This window comes from Nomascus leucogenys, chromosome 4 (assembly GCF_006542625.1).
Source record: "Nomascus leucogenys isolate Asia chromosome 4, Asia_NLE_v1, whole genome shotgun sequence".
In the NCBI taxonomy this organism is placed as follows: Eukaryota; Metazoa; Chordata; class Mammalia; order Primates; family Hylobatidae; genus Nomascus; species Nomascus leucogenys.
This window is the reverse complement of record NC_044384.1, coordinates 104,220,000-104,237,439: the sequence shown is the minus strand read 5'-3', so window position 1 is coordinate 104,237,439 and position 17,440 is coordinate 104,220,000. Positions and strand designations below refer to the sequence as shown.

The 17,440-nt window shown below is 44.0% G+C and overlaps 1 protein-coding gene across 3 annotated transcripts in view; it reads right to left on the bottom strand.

Annotated features, from left to right (window-relative positions):
- The window catches only part of SCAP (SREBF chaperone), a 72,465-nt gene that overhangs the window by 28,884 nt on the left and 26,141 nt on the right, over nt 1-17,440 (bottom strand). For all 3 annotated transcript variants that reach the window (XM_030811914.1, XM_030811912.1, XM_030811913.1), the window contains exon 2: nt 3,601-3,820. In XM_030811914.1, coding sequence (XP_030667774.1) covers nt 3,601-3,722 — 122 coding nt within the window. In that variant the 5' untranslated portion in view covers nt 3,723-3,820. The remainder of the gene's footprint in view (nt 1-3,600; nt 3,821-17,440) is intronic.

Sequence of the window (17,440 nt, the reverse complement as noted above, 5' to 3'; positions counted from 1 at the left end):
CGCACCTGTAATCCTAGCTACTCGGGAGGCTGAGGCAAGAGAATCACTTGAACCTGCGAGGCAGAGGTTGCAGTGAGCCATGATTGCGCCACTGCACTCCAGCCTGGACAACAAGTGAGACCCCGTCTCGAAAACAAAAACAATACAATGTGATTCCAATTTCTTCTCCAAATTAAAATCCACCTTCTCTCACCATGAGCGGCAGCTTGTTGAATCAAATGACTCAATGACTCACATCACTCTCTGACCTGCACATAGGGCAGTCCAACTAGCATGGCATCTGGGTGCTCTTCTTCACCCCATGGTGCACCCACCACTTACCAGGGCAGGTCCAGATTAACAGTACCCTCTGTCTTGCTGGGCTGCTGCTGGGACATATCTTGGGCCCAGTGGTCTAACCTCCAAGAGTTATAAATAGACACCTCTTGCCATAATGCCTATTTGCTACACATTTCATCAGATTTTCCGAGAGGAAAGAACAGTCACCGCACCCAGGGGCCAGGCAGGAAGAACAGCTAACTCTAGCTCACCTGAAAGGCTCAGCACCAGGTTCATTTGAAGTAGTGTCCTTGGCTCTCAGTCACTGAAACCTGCAGCCTCAACAGCAGCTCAGAGAAGAAAGTCACACATCCTCAGCGCTGTTTGGGGTGAGCCTGACTCCTCATATACAGATGCCCTCTCTCACCCCCTGGATTCTTCTGCCTAATGGAGACAGGCACATTCCCAAGCTGTCATTGATCACCACCCCCTCTAGTACTGCTCTGTACTTTCCCTGGGGTGACCCAGTGGTGGTGAGCCAGTGGTGTGCAAAAAGTATTTCTGCAGCTCAGGTGGCTGTTAGATCTGAACAGGGAAATTAAGTGCAGCGGTCCTTTGGGTTTGGCTGTACAAGTCTTTCATCCCAGGAACAATAAAAGGTAAGCAATTAAATGGAAACTGAATGTCTAGCAAAACTACTAGAAGCAGTCTATATCCATACTTTATTTTCTGTAGGCAATCTCAGGCTCTGGAAGAAGGGGGCACTGCTCTGCTGCTCTAGACAGAAAAGCTTCTGTGGGTTGAAGACAATGGTGAGGCTTGTGTCCCTGGGTCCATGATCTCTGGTTTTCTGTCCAAGTCCCAGAATCTATGGATTCTCTTACACAACCTTTTATTAGTCTTTGGAGGCTGAGAGACTTCACCCAGCTGTGGAAAAATTTTCTCACGTCAATCAGGTTTTAAGAAAAAAACAAAATAAAATAAAAAAAACTTTAAGATCACATGACAAAGATACTGGTTTGGGAAAATAAGTATACAGCACTAAGAATGTGACAGTACAAGGCCAGGTGTGGTGGCTCACACCTGTAATCCCAACACTTTGGGAAGCCGAGGCGAGTGGATCATGAGCTCAGGAGTTTGAGACCAGCCTGGGCAACATGGCGAAACCCCAGCTCTACTAAAAATACAAAAAATTAGTGGTGCACGCCTATAGCTACTCAGAGGGCTGAGGTAGGAGAATCACTTGAGCCCATGAAGTTGAGATTGCAATTAGCAGTGATTGCATCACTGTACTCCAGCCTGAGCAACGGAAGTGAGACCCTGTCTCAAGGAAGAAAAAAAAGAATGGGATAATACAGAAGGGTCTTTCCTCCTCTTTTTTTTTTTTTTTTTGAGATGGAGTCTCACTCTTTCGCCAGGCTAGAGTGCAGTGGTGCAATCTCAGCTCACTGCAATCTCCGTCTCCCAGGTTCAAGCGATTCTCCTGCTTCAGCCTCCTGAGTGGCTGGGACTACAGGTGCATGCCACCACACCCAGCTTATTTTTGCATTTTTAGTAAAGACGAGGTTTCACCATGTTGGCCAGGATGGTCTCGATCTCCTGACCTCGTGATCTGCCCGCCTCAGCCTCCCAAAGTGCTGGGATTACAGCCGTGAGCCACCATGCCTGGCCAGGTCTTTCCTCTTAAAAGAAAAACAGGGTGACTACAAAAGAGGAAACCATAGCACTGCCAGAGACTGAAACCAAAGGAGGGCAACATAATGAGACCCCATCACTACAAAACACGAAAAACAGCCGAGCATGGTGGTGCATGCCTGTGGTCATGGCTTCTTAGGAGGCTGAGATGGAAAGGTCGCTTGAGCCTAGGAGGTTGAGGCTGAGGTGAGCTGTGACTGTGCCACTGCATTCCAGCCTGGGTGACAGAGTGAGACCATGTCTCAAAAAAATTATTTTAAAGAAGAAAAGAGAAAGAGGTCAATTAACTTAAAGGAAAAAAAACCCAAGAGCTGAGTTCTCAGAGCACTCCAAATTCATCACTTATGGGACACAGCTATAAGTATTTTATCTTGTACAACACAATTTAGCAGTTTAAACACCAATACAAACATACTGAGCCAGAGTGAGACCAGGTGACAGTAACACAGGTGCAGGCACCAGAGTCCCTATGGCTTGGATTTGAATTTGAACCCCGGTTTCCCCAATTATTAGTTATGTGGACCAGGCAAATCTCTAAGTCCCTACCCCTCTTTGTAAATGGAAACATAACTGGACCACTTCCTAATGTTATACCTGAAGCAACAACACAGCACCCAGCAAGAAACTCTCAGTGATGTTCATCTTTCTTTTTTTTTTTTGTACAGAGAGGGTGGGTCTTGCTATGTTGCCCAGGCTGGTCCTGAACTCCTGGCCTCAAGTGATTCTCTCACCTCAGCCTCCCAGTATTGGAATTACAGGTATGAGCACTGCACCTGGCCAATGTTCATCTTTCTTACTGATAATCAGGGAAGAGCTTGAGATCATTAGCAACTGAACTGAACAGGGAGTTCCCTCCTGACTTCTCATCCACCCTTCAGCATAGCCCTGAAAACATCTATAAATGTTTTAGACAATGAATCCGAAGAACAGAATTCTTTCCAGAGAAAAGAATAAGATGGGTTCTTTTCACAGCTGTCAGCGTTTTAGAGCTAAAAAGGTCACCAGATATCATCTTATATCAAACTCCTCCTTTACAACGTCATGGTCAGCCATAGCCTTCAGGCTTCTATGAGGCCTTGAGAAAGACAGACAGGAACAAGGGCAGCTACAGCTCTCACAACTGTCCTTGGCAAGTGCAGCTGGCCACAAGAATCAACAAGAAGTCTGAAGCAAGCTCCATGTGAACACAAGAAAATGACTAGGGAGCAAAGAAGCAAGTCTCTGAGGTTAGCCTGCCACAGGTTGTCCAAGGTACTGTTCTAATGGACTTTGCCTCGCAACACACAAAAAAAGGCTCCTGCACTTAACCAGGTACTAAAAGGAAACCACTACTATTGAGAAAGAAAACTGAAATATCATATCTTTCAATTATCTCAGTGTCTTAGAAGTATCTAAACATTATTTTGAGATAGAGTACCAGTGATATGAGTAAATCTGGTGAATCAGTAGGTCAGGGCCAGCCGGGACTATTTTATTATATTAGCTAACCACGCCAGGACTAGAGTTCTCCACTCACAGTTATAAGGAGCCCAAGCTCCCATTGTGTAAAAAGCATACAGAGGCCAAGTGCTCCATAGAGGTTAGGGTTAGAAAACCTACTGTCCTAAGACACTGGCCCACCATATCCAAGGAAACCCAAAAACATACCAGCAGGCTAAGATGCAGAACCCCGTGAAGAGGATGATGGGGATGGGATAGGATGCACAGAGGAGCCCATGGTTGTAGAAGGCCCGAGATATCTTCTCACGCAGCCTTTCAGTCAGGGTCATCCTCAGCCGAAGTCACCTTGCTGCCATCCCGGAAAGTGACCATGGATCACCCTGGCACACACTTGACAGTACTGACAAAGAACAACATGTGCAGGTACCTGGTAAGAAGGGAGAAAAGCCAGTTAATAAAGAGTACTTGGCTCTGCACACTAGGGCTGCTGGAGGGAGGCGATAGTTATGTGACTGGGGAATGGTTTCAGGATGCCTATATGCAAGGTCTAACGACATCGATCCCAAAATACACACACACACACACACACACACACACACACACACACACACTCACTCTCTCTCTCTCTCCCCGCCCAACTCCCTCCCTCCTATATTAGGCAATGCTAAAAGGCCACACTCCCCAAAGGGCATTTTTCTCATGTGTGGCACAGGAAACCATGCCTGTGTAACAGACATCACCTTCAGCTGCTCTCTGTCAAACAGGCATTCTTCCCCACCCTTCTCTATGCACAAATCCCACTGAGAGAAGTCCTTTACATAGGGATACAGAGAAAACCTTTACATAGGGATGGCCTTCTCAAAACACACTGTTGTACAAATAGTGATTCACTCATGAAGAATGTCTAGTGAGGTCAGCCCTCAACATAAAAACACCAAAAAGCTTAGGTCTCTGACATAATGGTCACCAAGCAAAATTCACTCTGGTAGAACTCTCTGCTCTTGGTCCTATCGTTGTTCCTGGGAGCGTAAAGGCAGAGAGCAGCTCCTGTTCCTGCCCGGCCAGTAGCTGTCCCCTTCTATGAGTTAACAGCAGCCTGGTGTGGCTCAGGGGAACCACCTCGCTCCACAGGATTTAGCCTGGATTAACTATGAGTCAAGCTGCCCCGTGCTGACCCAAGCTACACCAATTGGGCCTCTCTCCCTGGACTTTGACTTCTGAACACAAAGAAACAGGAACTTGGATATTCATGATGTTTATTCATCCCACAGTGGTTCCTGCTCCCAAGATCCCCAGGCTGTTCTGGCTCCTATCCTTTCTGAGGACTGGCTCATCAACTTTTCTTTCATTTTGTAAGCTATTCTATATCCTTCCAATAAATTATCTTTTTGCTTGTGTTGGCCAAAGTTAATTTCTGGTGCTTTCAAACAAATAACATTAAACCAATGAAATCAGAACAGAAAACTCTAGGAGGCCCAGGGATCTAGAATTATCTTTTCTACTGAGCCCTCTAATGGAATCCAAGTTTAAGCTTACTTCTCTTGTTCTATGTTGCTGTTTTCTTCGGTCTGTGCTAGAGGGAACCTGCCCAGACACACGTCTTGGCTTGATTGTACTCACTGATGAAAACCCAGACTCAAAGATGACTCCTCATAAGTGTCAAGACCAGAAACAAGAAGCAAAAGGAGTCACACCACAGCCAACTCAAAAGCCAAAAGGAATGCCTATTGCTCGTTCTACCTCTCTGAAAGCAGAAGCCTTAAGTGCACATGCAAGTTTCCAATCCAGGAACCTTTTTTTTTTTTTTTTTGACACAGAATCTCACTCTATCGACCAGGCTGAAGTGCAGTGGCACTCTCTTGGCTCACTGCAACCTCTGCCTCCCAGGTTCAAGTGATTCTCCCACCTAGTCTTCCAAGTAGCTGAGATTACAGGTGTGCTCCACCACGCCCTCCTAAGTTTTGTATTTTTTTGTAGAGACAGGTTCTCATTATGTTTTCCAGGCTGGTCTCAAACTCCTGGGCTCAAATGATCCAGCTGCCTCAGCCTCTCGAAGTGCTGGGATTACAGGCACGAACCATCATGCCCGGCCAGTACTTCATTACTTTTTTTTTTTTTTGAGATGGCGTTGCCCAGGCTGGAGTGCAGTGGCACAATCTTGGCTCAATGAAATCTCCGTCTCCTAGGTTTAAGCTAGTCTCCTGACTCAGCCTCCCAAGTAGCTGGGATTACAGGCACCCGCCACCACACCTGGCTAATTTTTGTATTTTTGGTAGAGACCAGGTTTCACCATGTTGGCCAGGCTGGTCTCAAACTCCTGACCTCAAGTGATCCACCAGCCTTGGCCTCCCAAAGTGCCTGGATTACAGGCATGAGGCACTGAGCCCAGCCACTTCATTACTTTTTATGGCTGAATATTTCATCAAATGGGTATGCCACATTTTGTTTATCCATTCATCAGCTGATAAACATTTGGGCAGTTTCTCTGTTTTGCCTATTGTGAATAGTGCTGTGACGAACATTCTAACATTCCTGTATTTGTTTGAATACCTGCTTTCAATTCTTTTTTTTGAGATAAAGTTTCGCTCTTGTTGCCCAGGCTGGATGGAGTGCAGTGGCGCAATCTCAGCTCAATGCAACCTCCGCCTCCCAGATTCAAGCGATTCTCTTGCCTCAGCTTCCTGAGTAGCTGGGATTACAGGTGCCCGCCACTACGCCCAGCTATTTTTTCATATTTTTAGTAGAAATGGGATTTCATCATGTTGGCCAGGCTGCTCTCGAACTCCTAACCAGGTGATCCATTCGCCTCGGCCTCCCAAAGTGCTGGGATTACAGGCATGAGCCACCATGCCGGGCCACATTATTCTTGTTTACTTGGCCTCGAACTCGAACTTTTTTTTTTTGAAATGGAATCTTGCTCTGTTGCCCAGCCTAGAGTGCAGCAGCGTGATCTCGGCTCACTGTAGCCTCAGCCTTCCGGTGGTTCAAACAATTCGTGCCTCAGCCTCCCTTGTAGCTGGGAGTACAGGCGCACACCACCATGCTTGGCTAATTTTTGTATTTTTAGTAGAGATGGGGTTTCACCATGTTGGCCAGACTGGTCTAGAACTCCTGACCTTAGATGATTTGCCAGCCTGGCCTCCCAAAGTGCTGGGATTACAGGCGTGAGCCACCACACCCTGTCTCAATTTTTTTTTTTTTTTTTTGAGACAGAGTCTTGCTCTGTCACAAGGCTGGGGTGCGGTGGTGCGATCTCGGCTCACTGCAACCTCCACCTCCTGGGTTCCAGCAATTAACCTGTCTCAGCCTCCTGAGTAGCTGGGATTACAGATGCGCACCACCACGCCCAGCTAATTTTTGCATTCTTAGAAGAGACGGGGTTTCACCATCTTGGCCAGGATGGTCTCAATCTCTTGACCTCGTGATCGACCGCCTCAGCCTCCCAAAGTGCTGGGATTACAGGCATGAGCCACTGCACCTGGCCAACCTTTTTTTTTTTTTGAGATGGAGTCTCGCTCTGTCACCCAGGCTGGAGTGCAGTGGCACAGTCTCAGCTTACTGCAACCTCTGCCTCCTGGGTTCAAGCGATTCTCCTGCCTCAGCCTGCCAAGTAGCTGGGACTACAGGCATGCACCACCACACTCGGCTAATTTTTTATTTTTAGTAGAGACGAAGTTTCACTATGTTGGCCAGGCTTGTCTTGAACTGCTGACCTCATGATCTGCCCTCCTTGGCCTTCCAAAGGGCTGGGATTACAGGCGTGAGCCACCGTGCCCGGCCCCCCTCAATTCTTAAGTTTACTTTTTTGTTGTTGTTATTCTTCAGTGGGGGTTTTTGTATTTTTTTTCTTTTTGTTTTCTTTTGAGTGTATTCATTCTTAGGAGTGGAATTGCTTGGTCATAAGGTAATTTTCCCCAATGTCTTCTCCTAAAAATTTGTAGTTTCACATTTGTTTAAGTCTGTAATCCAGCTGGTGCAGTGACTCATGCCTGTAATCCCAACAATTTGGGAGGCTGAGGTGGGAAATTACTTGAAACCAGGAGTTTGAGACCAGCCTGGACACTGTGAGGCCCTGCCTTTACAAAAAAAAAAAAATTAACAATTAGCAGGGCAGGGTGGCACATGGCTGTAGTCCTAGCTACTTGGGAGGCTGAAGTGGGAGGATCACTTGAGCCCAAGAGTTTGAGGCTGCAATGAGCTATGACCACACCATTGCACTATAGCCTGGGCAACAGAGCGAGACTGTCTCAAAAAATAAAAATAAAAATCTGTGATCCATTTGAGTTAATTTTTGGATAAGGTGTGAGATATAAATTCCTTTTTTTCCCCTTTGGTCTAAAGATAGCCAATTGTTCCAGCACCATTTGGTGAAAAAACTATCCTTCCTCCATTGAATTGCTTGGCATCTTTGTCAAAAAGCAGTTGTCTGGGCCAGGCACAGTGGCTCACGCCTGTAGTCCCAGCACTTTGAGAGACCGAGGTGGGCGGATCGCTTGAGGCCAGGAGTTTGAGACCTGGCTAACATAGTGAAACCCCTTCTCTACTAAAAACAGAAAAAAATAGCTGGGTGTGGTGGCACACACTTGTAATCCCAGCTACTTGGTAGGCTGAGAATCGCTTGAAACCAGAAAGCAGAGGTTGAGCAAGCCGAGATCACGCCACTGCACTCCAGCCTAGGTGACAGACTGTGACTCCGTCTCAAAAAAGGAGAAAAACGCCAGGTGTGGTGGCTCACGCCCGTAATCCCAGAACTTTGTGAGGTCAAGGTGGGTGGATTACAAGGTCAGAAGTTCAAGACCAGCCTAGCCAATATGGTGAAACCTCTTCTCTACTAAAAATACAAAAATTAGCCGGGTGTGGTGGTGAGTGCCTGTAATCCCAGCTACTTGGGAGGCTGAGGCAGGAGAATTGCTTGAACCCGTGAGGCGGAGGCCACAGTGAGCCAAAGATTGCGCCACTGCACTCCAGCCTAGGCAATAGAGTGAGACTCTGACTCAAAAAAAATAAAGAAAAGAAAAAAGAAAAAAAGTCCAGGTGTGGTGGTTCATGCCTGTAATCCCAGCACTTTGGGAGGCCAGGGCGGGCAGATCTCTTGAGGTCAGGAGTTCGAGACCAGCCTGGCCAACATAGTGAAAACCTGTCTCTACGAAAAATACAAAATAGCCAGGCATGGTGGCGTGCGCCTGTAATCCCAGCTATTCTGGAGGCTGAGGCAGGAGAATCGCTTGAACCCGTGAGGCGGAGGTTGCAGTAAGCTGAGATCACGCCACTGCACTCCAGTCTGGGCGACAGAGGTAGACTCTGTCTCAAAAACAAACAAACAGAAACTTGATAGAATTTTGATAGAAACTGCATTAAAACTGTTTATCAAATTTGCAAAGAACTGGCATGTTGAGTCTCCCAATCCATGAACATGGTATATTTCTCCATTTATTTAGATCTTTGATTTCTTTCATCAGCGTTGTATAGTTTTCAGCATACATGACTGTACATGTTTTGTTAGATTTATACCTACCATTTCACTTTTTAGCAACTATATTTTCAATTTTGATTTTCACATGTTCATTGCCAGTACATTGATTTTTTTATGCTAATCTTTTATCGTGCAATTGTCCTGAAATCACTTATTAGTGCCAGAGTCTTTGTGTGTGTGTGTGTGTGTGTAGATTCTTTGGAAATTTCTACGTAGACTTATCATGTTATCTGTGAACAGAAACATATTTATTTATTCCTTTCCATAATTTCTTCAAATATTTTTTCTGCACCACTCTTTCTCCTCTCTTTGAGACTTCAAAAGCATAAAAGATAAACTTTCTGTTATTGTCCCATGGGTCCCTGAAGCTCTGTTCATTTTTTTTTTTTTTTCATTTTCTTTCAATCTCTGTTGTTCAGACTCGATAATTTCTATTATTCTGCCTTCATGTTCACTGACTCTTCTGTCTTCTCCATTCTGCTATTGAGCCCACCCAATTAATTTTTCATTTAGGTTGTCATATTTTACAGTAAATAAATTTCTGATTTTCTGTTCAAGAGTATTCACCCTTACTTGTTATAGCAAGGTTTTAATTAATATTTTAATTATACTTTGGCTTTTAATTTTTTGATAATTTCAACATCTGTGTCATGTTGTGGTTGCCATCTGTTGGCTGTCTTTTCCTCTTATGATTTTCCTGATTCTTCATAGCTGAAGTAATTCTGAATTACGGGACATTTTGAATATTATGCTATGTGACTCTAGCTCTTGTTTAAGTCCCACGAAAAATTTTGAATTTGTCTTTGCAGCAATCAATCTAATCAGGTCCAGTCCACAAGTTCCTACCTACCTTCTGTGGGCTGTGGTACCAATATGAGATCAGTTTTCAAAGCCTTTGAAGTATTATTTTGATTTTTCCCAAGCATACCGTCCAGAGGCCAGTGCAGAACTACTTGAGCAGTAGTCTACTCCACAGTTTGGTCCTCAAAGCCTTTGGTATGCTCTTTAGGGTCAGATGCACGTATGTTAGTTCTGAGGAACAGCCCAGGAGTTCATATGCAACTTTATGAGTTCAATTTGTTGAGCTCCTTCCTCTACACAATCTTCCTAACACTTTCCAGATCCCAAGGGCCCCTTTCCTGGTCTTCTAGCTAAAAGTCAAGGGTTTAATTTCCCTGACCTGCTGAGTACCTCCCACAACTGTGACTACCTCCAAGGAAAAGCAATGAGAGAAAGGAAAGAATAAAATCAAGGATTCCCTCCATGCTCCTGGGACCACAGTCCCTATAAATAGAAGACTTCCTCTCCTATCCATTTGCCAATGTCACTGCTGTCTCCACCACTACAGAATTACATGGAGGACCAGAGCAAGAGAAAAGGAGAAAAGACAAAGCAAACAACATACGAGATTTCTTCCTCCATCCCCATTCCTGACCCATGAGGATCCCCTTTCCTGCTCCTCAAACTAGAAACATGGCTTCTGTTAGTCCTCTTTCTGTGGACATCCAGCACACATTTCCAGGTTTGGGGCTGACTTTAAGTCCAGGCTGGAAAATATTGTATGGAGGAAAAAAAATTATGGGAAACTCACTACCAGTTCACTGGTATTTGGAGTTCTGGTTTCCTTCTCCAATTCGCGTGCTAACATTTATCTTTCTGGGGTTACTCCACTGATCCATGCATTCTGTCCAGTGATTTCAGTTGCTCTCTGTCAGACATAAAGGGTGGAGTATGTTTACTCCATCTTTATCACATCAGAACTCTTAAATTTTTTTAATGTGAAAATCTTCCTACATTTCAGGATTCTTTGCCTTTAAAGAAACTTTTTTTTTTTTTTTTTTTTTTGAGATGGAGTCTTGCTCTGTCACCCAGGCTGGAGTGCAGTGGTGTGATCTTGGCTCACCGCAACCTCCGCCTCCTGGGCTCAAGCAATTCTTGTGCCTCAGCCTCCCAAGTAGCTGGAGTTATAGGCGTGTGCCACCCCACCCAACTAATTTTTATATTTTTGGTAGAAACAGGGTTTCACCATGTTGGCCAGGCTGTTCTCAAATTCCTGACCTCAATCAATCTGCCTGCCTCGGCCTCCCAAAGTGCTGGGATTACAGGTGTGAGCCACGCTCCTGGCCCTAAGGAAACTTTTCACACTATGCCTACTGGCATTTTTCTGTCAATTACATCATTTCATTGTGAGAAGCATGTAGTATAAGTTTTCTACAAAAAGCACACATTACTTTTACAATTTGAAAAAATAAAAATTATATACGAAAAGTGCACAAAAGGAGAATAGAGGGAAACGTTAGTAGTGGTTGCTTGTCTTTGTGTAATGTGATTATATGCAGGGTTTTTTTTTTTTTTTTTTTTTTTTTTCCTTGAGACAGTCTTACTCTGTCACCCAGGCTGGAATGCAGTGGCAGGATCACAGCTCACTGCAGCCTCAATCTCCCAGGCTCAGGTGATCCTCCCACCTCGGCCTGCCTACTAGCTGGAACTATAGGCACGTACCACCATGAGAGATAATTTCTGGTATTTTTAGTAGAGACAGGGTTTTGCCATGTTGCCCAGGCTGGTCTCAAACTCCTGGGCTCAAGCAATCCTCCTGCCTCAATTTCCCAAACTGATTATAGGCGTGAGCCACCACACCCAGCAGAGAAATTTTTTTAATTCAAATCTCAATATCTTTACATTTTTCACTATAAGCATTCATTTATTTATTTTTCTTTTTTTAGAGATGGGGTCTCACTCTGTCACCCAGGCTGGAGTGCAGTGGCATGATCATGGCTCACTGCAGCCTCCACCTCCCAGGTTCAATCAATTCTCCCACTTCAGCCTTCCAAGTAGCTAGGACTACAGGCGTACACCACCATACCCAATGAAATGTTTGTATTTTTAGTAGAGATGGGGTTTCACCATGTTGCCCAGGCTGGTCTTAAACTCTTAGACTCCAGCAATCCTCCTGCCTCAGCCTCCAGAAGAGTTGGGATTACAGGCTGAGCCACCCACCATGCCTGGCCCTCACAGACCCCTTCCTATCCCTTTACAATTCACCTTATCTCAGAGGTCAGAGTGGACACAGATTCTACTAATGCCGTGAGCTGGATACCCTTCTGCACTTAGAACAAAGCCCAAATGCCTCTCCCTAGCTCTCAGGGCTCTGCACAACCCACCCCAGTCCTCCCCAACTTCACCTTGTGTCACCTCTCCCTGTTCTGATCTCTTCCAATGCCTTATGTGTGCCAACCTCATTCCCATCTCAGGGGCCTGGCACATACTGTTCCGTCCTCTATTCCCTCTTCTCTTTATAGGCTGGTTCCTTTTCATTGTTCAAGTCTCAGCTGAAATATCACTTCTACAAAAAGACCTCCCATGACCATATGTTTTCCAGTAGTTCTCTTTATTGTCCCTTACAGAGCCTATTTCTTCTTTTTCAGTGCATTTAAAACTCTGTAATTGTACAAATGACTTATTCCCTGGTTTACTATCTGTCCTCTGTCAAGACTATAAATAAACTCCCTGTCTGTTCTTCAGGGTCTTTAATAGTACTTGGCATGTTAAATTTTTATTAAATGCACCTATAATCCCGGCTACTCAGGAGACTGAGGTGGGACAATCCCTTGAGCCCAGGAGATTGATGCCAGCCTGGGCAACATAGTGAGACCCTGTCTCTGAAAACAAACCACTTGTTGAATAAGTGATGAGCAAACCAACCAACCCAACCAGGATCAGATATTATTCGGACAGTGCTCAGTACATATCTTCTCAATTTCTAACTGTAATACAAAGCACCTCAGGCATTCTGGAAGAAAGAGAGAGAGAGCTAATAATCCCCTCTCTCTGAATGAAACCATAAACAAGGAACACTTCATCCATCCTGTTCTTCACAAATGTCCCAATATAAATCCTTGTTAGAAATGCAAATTATTGGGCCTATCCCAGACCCAGTCAATCAGAAAATCTAGGGGTGAGGCCCACAAATCTCTATTTAACACACCCTCCAGTTGACAGTGATATGCTCAAATTTGAGAAACACTGCCCTACCAAACCTGGAGCCCAAGAGTTGCCTAAGTCAACTCTGTGGTGCCCACATCTTGAACATATGTCTAAACTGGACAAGCAGGGCAAGCATCGTAGCTAACTAATGTCTGTAATCCCAGCAGTTTGGGAGGCTGAGGCAGGAAGATTGCTTGAGGCCAGGAAAGTTCAAGACCAGCCTGGGCAACACACAGAGATCCTGTCTCTACAAAAAAAAAAAAAATTTTAATTAGCCAATTGTGGTGGCTCATGACTGTAGTCCTGGCTACTTGGAAGGCTGAGTGGGAAGGATTGCTTGAGCCCAGGAGGTCAAGGCTACAAGTAAGCTATGATTCCGCCACTGCACTTTAGCCTGGGCAAAAGAGCAAGGCCTATCTCAAAAAATAAAAAATAAAAAATAAACTGGACTAGTGGCAGATATCCAAAACCACCAGCCTGAAAAATTCTAATAGTCTCCTACCTGATTTTGCTACCTACATTTGCACTTCACTTCTGGTTTGTCTTCCCACATGGTCAGCGTGGACAGCTTCCTAAAATAAAGACCTGCTTATGACCAGGTGCGGTGGCTCACACCTGTAATCCTGGCACTTTGGGAGGCTGAGATGGGAGGATTGCTTCAGCCCAGAAATTCGAGACCAGCCTGGGCAACATAGTGAGACCCCATCTCTTTAAAAAAATTTTTTACAAACTACCATCAGAGAATACTACAAACACCTCTACGCAAATAAACTAGAAAATCTAGAAGAAACGGATAAATTCCTTGACACATACACCCTCCCAAGACTAAACCAGGAAGAAGTTGAATCTCTAAATAGACCAATAACAGGCTCTGAAATTGTGGCAATAATCAATAGCTTACCAACCAAAAAAAGTCCAGGACCAGATGGATTCACAGCCGAATTCTACCAGAGGTACAAGGAGGAGCTGGTACCATTCCTTCTGAAATTATTCCCATCAACAGAAAAAGAGGGAATCCTCCCTAACTCATTTTATGAGGCCAGCATCATCCTGATACCAAAGCCTGGTAGAGACACAACCAAAAAGGAGTATTTTAGACCAATATCCTTGATGAACATTGATGCAAAAATCCTCAATAAAATACTGGCAAAACGAATCCAGCAGCACATCAAAAAGCTTATCCACCATGATCAAGTGGGCTTCATTCCTGGGATGCAAGGCTGGTTCAACACATGCAAATCAATAAATGTAATCCAGCATATAAACAGAACCAAAGACAAAAACCACATGGTTATCTCAATAGATGCAGAAAAGGCCTTTGACAAAATTCAGCAATGCTTCATGCTAAAAACTCTCAATAAATTAGGTAGTGATGGGACATATCTCAAAATAATAAGAGCTATCTATGACAAACCCACAGCCAGTATCATACAGAATGGGCAAAAACTGGAAGCATTCCCTTTGAAAACTGGCACAAGACAGGGATGCCCTCTCTCACCACTCCTATTCAACACAGTGTTGGAAGTTCTGGCCAGGGCAATTAGGCAGGAGAAGGAAATAAAGGGTATTCAATTAGGAAAAGAGGAAGTCAAATTGTCCCTGTTTGCAGATGACATGATTGTATATCTAGAAAACCCCATTGTCTCAGCCCAAAATCTCCTTAAGCTGATAAGCAACTTCGGCAAAGTCTCAGGATACAAAATCAATGTACAAAAATCACAAGCATTCTTATACATCAATAACAGAGAGCCAAATCATGAGTGAACTCCCATTCACAATTGCTTCAAAGAGAATAAAATACCTAGGAATCCAACTTACAAGGGATGTGAAGGACCTCTTCAAGGAGAACTACAAACTACTGCTCAATGAAATAAAAGCGGATACAAACAAATGGAAGAACACTCCATGCTCATGGGTAGGAAGAATCAATATGGTGAAAATGACCATACTGCCCAAGGTAATTTACAGATTCAACACCATCCCCATCAAGCTACCAATGACTTTCTTCACAGAATTGGAAAAAACTAAAGTTCATATGGAACCAAAAAGAGTCCACATTGCCAATTCAATCCTCAGCCAAAAGAACAAAGCTGGAGGCATCACGCTACCTAACTTCAAACGATACTACAAGGCTATAGTAACCAAAACAGCATGGTACTGGTACCAAAACAGAGATATAGATCAATGGAACAGAACAGAGCCCCCAGAAATAATGCCACATATCTACAACCATCTGATCTTTGACAAACCTGACAAAAACAAGAAATGGGGAAAGGATTCCCTATTTAATAAATGGTGCTGGGGGCCGGGCGCGGTGGCTCATGCTTGTAATCCCAGCACTTTGGGAGGCCGAGGCGGGCGGATCACGAGGTCAGGAGTTCGAGACCACGGTGAAACCCCGTCTCTACTAAAAATACAAAAAATTAGCTGGCCGTGGTGGCGGGTGCCTGTAGTCCCAGCTACTCGGAGAGGCTGAGGCAGGAGAATGGCATGAACCCGAGAGGCGGAGCTTGCAGTGAGCCGAGATTGCGCCACTGCACTCCAGCCTGGGCGACAGAGCGAGACTCCGTCTCAAAAAAAATAAAAAAATAAAAAAAATAAATGGTGCTGGGAAAACTGGCTAGCCATATGGAGAAAGCTGAAACTGGATCCCTTCCTTACACCTTATACAAAAATTAATTCAAGATGGATTAAAGACTTACGTGTTAGACCTAAAACCATAAAAACCCTAGAAGGAAACTTAGGCAATACCATTCAGGACATAGGCATGGGCAAGGACTTCATGTCTGAGACACCAAAAGCAATGGCAACAAAAGCCAAAACTGACAAATGGGATCTAATTATACTAAAGAGCTTCTGCACAGCAAAAGAAACTATCATCAAAGTGAAGAGGCAACCTACAAAATGGGAGAAAACTTTTGCAACCTGCTCATCTGACAAAGGGCTAATATCCAGAATCTACAATGAACTCAAACAAATTTACAAGAAAAAATCAAACAACCCCATCAAAAAGTGGGCGAAGGATATGAACAGACACTTCTCAAAAGAAGACATTTATGCAGCCAAAAAACACATGCAAAAATGCTCATCATCACTGGCCATCAGAGAAATGCAAATCAAAACCACAATGAGATACCATCTCCCACCAGTTACAATGGCCATCATTCAAAAGTCAGGAAACAACAGTTGCTGGAGAGGATGTGGAGAAATAGGAACACTTTTACACTGTTGGTGGGACCGTAAACTAGTTCAACCATTGTGGAAGTCAGTGTGGCGATTCCTCAGGGATCTAGAACTAGAAATACCATTTGACCCAGCCATCCCATTACTGGGTATATACCCAAAGGACTATAAATCATGCTGCTGTAAAGACACATGCACACGTATGTTTATTGCGGCACTATTCACAATAGCAAAGACTTGGAACCAACCCAAATGTCCAACAGCGATAGACTAGATTAAGAAAATGTGGCACATATACACCATGGAATACTATGCAGCCATAAAAAATGATGAGTTCATGTCCTTTGTAGGGACATGGATGAAACTGGAAACTATCATTCTCAGCAAACTATCACAAGGACAAAAAACCAAACACCACATGTTCTCACTCATGGGTGGGAATTGAACAATGAGAACACATGGACAAAGGAAGGGGAACATCACACTCCGGGGACTGTTTGGGGTGGGGGGAGGGGGGAGGGATAGCATTAGGAGATATATCTAATGCTAAATGATGAGTTAATGGGTGCAGCACACCAACATGGCACATGTATACATATGTAACAAACCTGCACATTGTGCACATGTACCCTAAAACTTAAAAGTATAATAATAAAATTTTTTAAAAAAAATTTTTAATGGAAAAAAAAAAAGACTTGCTTATGTCACCCCTTGCACAAAAGTTTTGAATGGCTCTCCAGTGCCTGCACATCTGAGGCCATACTTCTTTGCTTATTATACAGGAACACTCAAAATATACTGAAACTTCTTTCCAGCTTTCTTCTCTTGTCATATAAAAATAACTAGTATTTACAAACCATGTGTCAGCCTCTGGCCTAAGACTTTCGCCTACATTGTCTCCTGAATCCTTATAATAACCCTTAAACTAATAACTACTTTTACTTTTTCAGTTCCACAGATAAGAATCTGAAGTCCAGAGGTGTAATCTGCCATGTTACCCATCTAGAAGGCCCTCATGAATATCACAGTCATGTTGGGATGTTGGCATTCTTCCCCAAAATAACCTGCATTCCCACTTTCCACACCTTTGCAGTCAGGGCTCTCTCTTTACTGAATGCCCTTTTCCTATCTTCCCACTCTAATTCCCACCTCCAATTTTCTCCATTCAGCCTTCAGGCACTAGATAAAATGCCATTTCCTCCATAAGCCTTCTCTAAACATCATCCTATTCATTTTGTGCCAGAAACATGTAAGTACTAATGTTAAAACAATGTTGCGTTTAACATATCAACAGAAATCATCTCTGCCAATGCTGAAGACATCTGATAAAATTCAACCCTCATCCTTTTAAAATAAGAATAGACAGGTGCTTAGTAGATATGTGTATGTTGATTTACATAATAC